Source organism: Sesamum indicum, linkage group LG1 (assembly GCF_000512975.1).
Source record: "Sesamum indicum cultivar Zhongzhi No. 13 linkage group LG1, S_indicum_v1.0, whole genome shotgun sequence".
NCBI classification, from domain to species: domain Eukaryota; kingdom Viridiplantae; phylum Streptophyta; class Magnoliopsida; order Lamiales; family Pedaliaceae; genus Sesamum; species Sesamum indicum.
In genome coordinates this window covers 1,501,952-1,506,402 of record NC_026145.1, presented here as the reverse complement: position 1 = coordinate 1,506,402, position 4,451 = coordinate 1,501,952, and the positions used below count along the sequence as shown (strand labels likewise).

The 4,451-nt window shown below is 31.7% G+C and overlaps 1 protein-coding gene and 1 non-coding gene across 2 annotated transcripts in view; both read right to left on the bottom strand.

Annotated features, from left to right (window-relative positions):
- TRNAF-GAA lies at nucleotides 2,126-2,198 on the bottom strand. The gene has a single exon. It is a non-coding gene; the product is annotated as a tRNA-Phe (tRNA).
- LOC105156079 overlaps nucleotides 3,746-4,451 on the bottom strand; it is a 4,222-nt gene continuing 3,516 nt past the window's right edge. Inside the window, exon 2 of the mRNA XM_011072121.2 lies at nucleotides 3,746-4,447. Within this exon, the coding sequence (XP_011070423.1) occupies nucleotides 3,916-4,447 (532 nt within the window). The 3' untranslated portion in view covers nucleotides 3,746-3,915. The remainder of the gene's footprint in view (nucleotides 4,448-4,451) is intronic.

The window sequence follows — 4,451 nt, the reverse complement described above, 5'->3', positions numbered from 1 at the left end:
GTTTGGTTGATAAATTAGAAAGTTTAAACTAAAGTATATATAAATTTTTTAATAATTAATTTAAAGTAGATATACTACATTTGTAGATGGGATTTAATGAGGTTTGAATCTCAAGTGTTGCAGCATTACCTCTCAATTCTTATCCTCCCTCTGCACCACAAAGGAATATTACTTTTCTTGTATTTGCATGGGAGGGAATAAACTTTTCCAAAACTGTGAATGATCATAATTTTGTTTTAACTATATACACACTTTGCATCAATTGCACTTTGGCATACCATCTCAATGCTCCTATTCATTCATACCCAAATCAAATTCAGCCCAAATAATTGATTAAAGTTCGATTTACGAAAAATAATTAATCACATAATGGAACAATTATGTTGACCTGTCATTGAAGGGTAATTTAGTTGACGAATTTGAGATCGACATGATTATGGTTATGGATTTAAATTCCACTAATGTGTAGAGACAGAATTACAAAGTAAGTCCCACAAAGTAGGGTAGAGTCATTTTATACTTGACTTTGTGTTTTACGTGATTTTCAAATTGATCCCATGTTTCGTTAAAAACTGCAAATGAAGGCCTATATCGTTGCACAAAAAGCCTCTCCCACCGGCTGCTATTAGATGTTGACGACAAACCAGTATGTGAAAGCCATGTGGCCTAAGCAACTAGTGGGTCAAAAGAGGCAAATTCCAACATTGGTTATATAAGAATGGATCATATCAACTATTGACCCATGCTTTAAGGAATTTTATTTTTCGCCACAGATTCAATTAAAATCTGCATCGTTAGTCCAAAAACATAGCAAATTTGCTCCTTTTTGTCACTTTGTTATTGTAAATCAAAGGCACAAGTTACGTGATATCCACTTAGTCATTAACTCATGATTTTTTGGAAAAAGTATCACCACACGACCCTCACCTGCATACAGTAGATAGGCAAATCAATTGGGTGGATTTGGAGAGATTTTCAAGAGCAGCAGCAGATGATTTAGGGCTTATAGGACTTTCTTTTTTTACATTGAACTATTGGGACGATCAGTTATTCGATATGTTCGCAGGACCAACAGTGCAATTTTTAACCAAATCGATAGCCAAAAGTAAAAATCCCAGGAAAGCGCAGGAGAAGTTGAAACAACCCACACCAATACTGTAATATTTTCTTTGTCAACATTTAACAACAGTTAGTAGGAGGAGCTTTTTGCGCAACAATTTTTGTAATATTTAACGAAACGTGGGGTCAAATCGTAAAATTCCATAATACACGGGATTAAGTATAAAACAACCCTATTGTATTGGACTAAATTTGCAATTCTTGTCAATGTGTAGATGTGTGATAGACAAAACTCCAAAGACCATGGGAAGATTCTTTAGCTACCCCTTCTTTTTTACCCTAAATTCGGTTCTTATCTTATAATTATTAGCCTTAGATCTTACTCTAATTTGGTAATTAGGATTGAATTGATTACTAGTTTAAGGTAGTCATCAACCCTCTAACTCAATTGCATCATCTTTCCTCTCCCAAAAATCATTAACACCTAACTTAAACATGAAGCTAAACCTAATTAACAACTATAAGCTTATAATTAGTTTGAATTTAACCATAAATATATCGAGTATTGTAATTTTTGAAAATTTAAATTGGTGATAAAATGATATATAATTGATTCCACTTTAAAAAAAATGATTGGAATTTTTTTAGATTATAATTATAAATATTCTTTCAAATTAGGGAGTACTTTATGCAATATTACTGGGGTGTAATAGTGTTGGTCAGCATATAATGTGTTCAATATGAATTCTAATATTGTAATTTCCTCTATTCTTTCGATTTCATGAGTTTATTAATAAAATTGATGTACGGATAAGTACTTCTAATAGACGTTTGTTAAATAAATAAATAAATAAATAAATTTGAGATAGAACTTAATAATCAAGATTTTTTATATATTATAAATTTAGGAAAAATTTAATTTTCGGATTCCCTGATAATATTAAAAGGGATGCATAGATTTTAATTAACTGCAAAAATAAAATGATATAAAAATAATTATATAGGATTTAAATTAGAGAGAGAGACACTACGAGAATTAATGTAATTGCTAAAAAATAGAGCTGAATGCGGTGAGCGTGGATCGAACACGCGACCTTCAGATCTTCAGTCTGACGCTCTCCCAACTGAGCTATCCCCGCAACTGTCCATCTTTTAATTGGTGGAAATTATAATTTAAGTTTTAAAATGATCGGAAAACAAAAAATAAATCATCAATAAATAAATGGTAAATATGCCAAATATTTTGATGCAGCATCTTTATAGCTCTTCATGTCAATGGATTACCAAAAATAAATAAATAAATAAATAAAATATTCCTTCTTGATAATTATTTACTTAAATCAGTTAACAAACACACTCATATGTAAATCATGGTCTAAACAAAAAATAATGTATTTATTGTCATTTGGCAACAATGTATTGGGACATCTTCATTCGAGTATTAAATTATTTTATTTATTTATTTATTTTTTTTGTATAAGTACATGCCTAAGACTAGCATTAAAAAAATTAAATATTTTTTAATGGTTATAATCAAATTCATTTATATACTAAAATATAAAAATAAAAGACCCTTTACACTCACATATGGTTGTTAACGACACCTCCACATCAATTTTTAAATATAACAATTATACTCTTATTACAAATATGACATGACAATTACTTTTTCTTTAAAAATATATTTATTAGTTTATATATTTTATTTTTATTTATAGTATTTTTAAAATATAAAAAAATATTTATTATATGGATATAGAAACGGCATACCACGACGGCTAGTTTGAAAAAAAAAATGAAGATCTGAATTTTCTAAACAATTGTAATGGACTTCTGGTTCTAAGGTAGGCCCAGTCCAGTAGTCTCACTATTTCACCCTGGTCGGCCCAGTGGAATTGCTATGAGACTCTAAGTACGTAGGTTTCTACTAGGCCTGCCAGCTATCCTAGATGGACTCTAATTGTTCCGGCCCAGAAGTTAAAAATTGGATCCTAACATTTTCAATGGAATTTTTTTAGGAATAGTCCTTCCATAAAATTTGATGTAATTACATATAAACTCCCTATAATTTGAAAAATTATACTTAATACTTATGATATTTATTTTTTAGTTTAATAAATAGATCTTCTTGTTAATTAGATTCATCAAATTTGCTGATATTAACAAAAAAAAAAAAAAAAATTGAGTGAAAATTCATATTTTCCTTCGAATGACTTACTATTAACTTATTGCATGTTATATAAATTTTTTCAGACATAACTGCCCTTATACATCTTCACAAGCTAATGCATGTGAGAAGGTATATTTTCACTCTTCTAAAAATAGTTTGGTCAGAAAAGATTTGTTTGATCAACAATAAATCAGTAATAAGTCAATTGTAGAACAAATATGGATTTTTTTTTTTTGTATTTGCAATTTCAGTGAATTTTGATAAATTAAGAAATATATTTGTTACGCAAAAATAAAAATTAGGAGTATTTGATATCCAAATCACAAAAAATTTAAGTATAATTACATTAAATCTGATAAGATGACGATATAATTATCCCAAATTTTTATTCAGAATAAATTCGTCCAACCAAAACAAATTGCGTACACATCAATATAATTAGATGCACTTTTTATGATTGATTTCTCTCTTAATTGTACACAAATCAGCTGAAGAGTCCAACAAAGTTTTCCTCTGTGAAATGGGCTTTTTGATTTCGTAGTTCACCTCATGACTTAAGACAGACCGTGTTTGAAGTATTGGAACTACTCTATTCCAATGTTGATCCATCTGGAAAACCATTACAAGAAATTAAGAAAGAAGCAAAGGAGAGTTGTAAAAGAATTGATGGAAACCTCAAAACCATTTCAATTACTGAACAACGTTTGACAGATCTCAGAAAAAACATCAACAATCATCCCATGATAACAAACTTCATTCAGACACAAGAAACATATCAGCAGCCTCTCCAATTCCTGCGCTCCCACCATCTGTTTCTCCATTATCATCTCCACCATTGACGCCCTGAAATCACCATATGGATCACTCGACCTCTTCTTCACCGCGTAGCTCCCTTCTACCATCCAGCTCCTCCTCTTTCTCCTGGTTTTCCGGCGGCTCTTAGCCGTCACAGATTCACCGTAGTAAACTTCTGCCGGAATACAGTCGGAGCCCAGTTCGCTATATTTCTTGCCTTCCCTCGACGAACTACTTTTCCGGCGGCTGCATTGGCTTACAACGGCGTCGAACGAACAGGCTGAAGACAACGAAAGCCGGCCGCCCAACTCATCGATGGTTTTCATTCTTCCAAAAGCTGCAGTTTTCATCAGGGGAAAAAACTCCCCGGAGCCGGAGTTGGAAGACAAGCTGAAAACAGCGTCGGTCCCGCCGTCGTCGTCGCTGC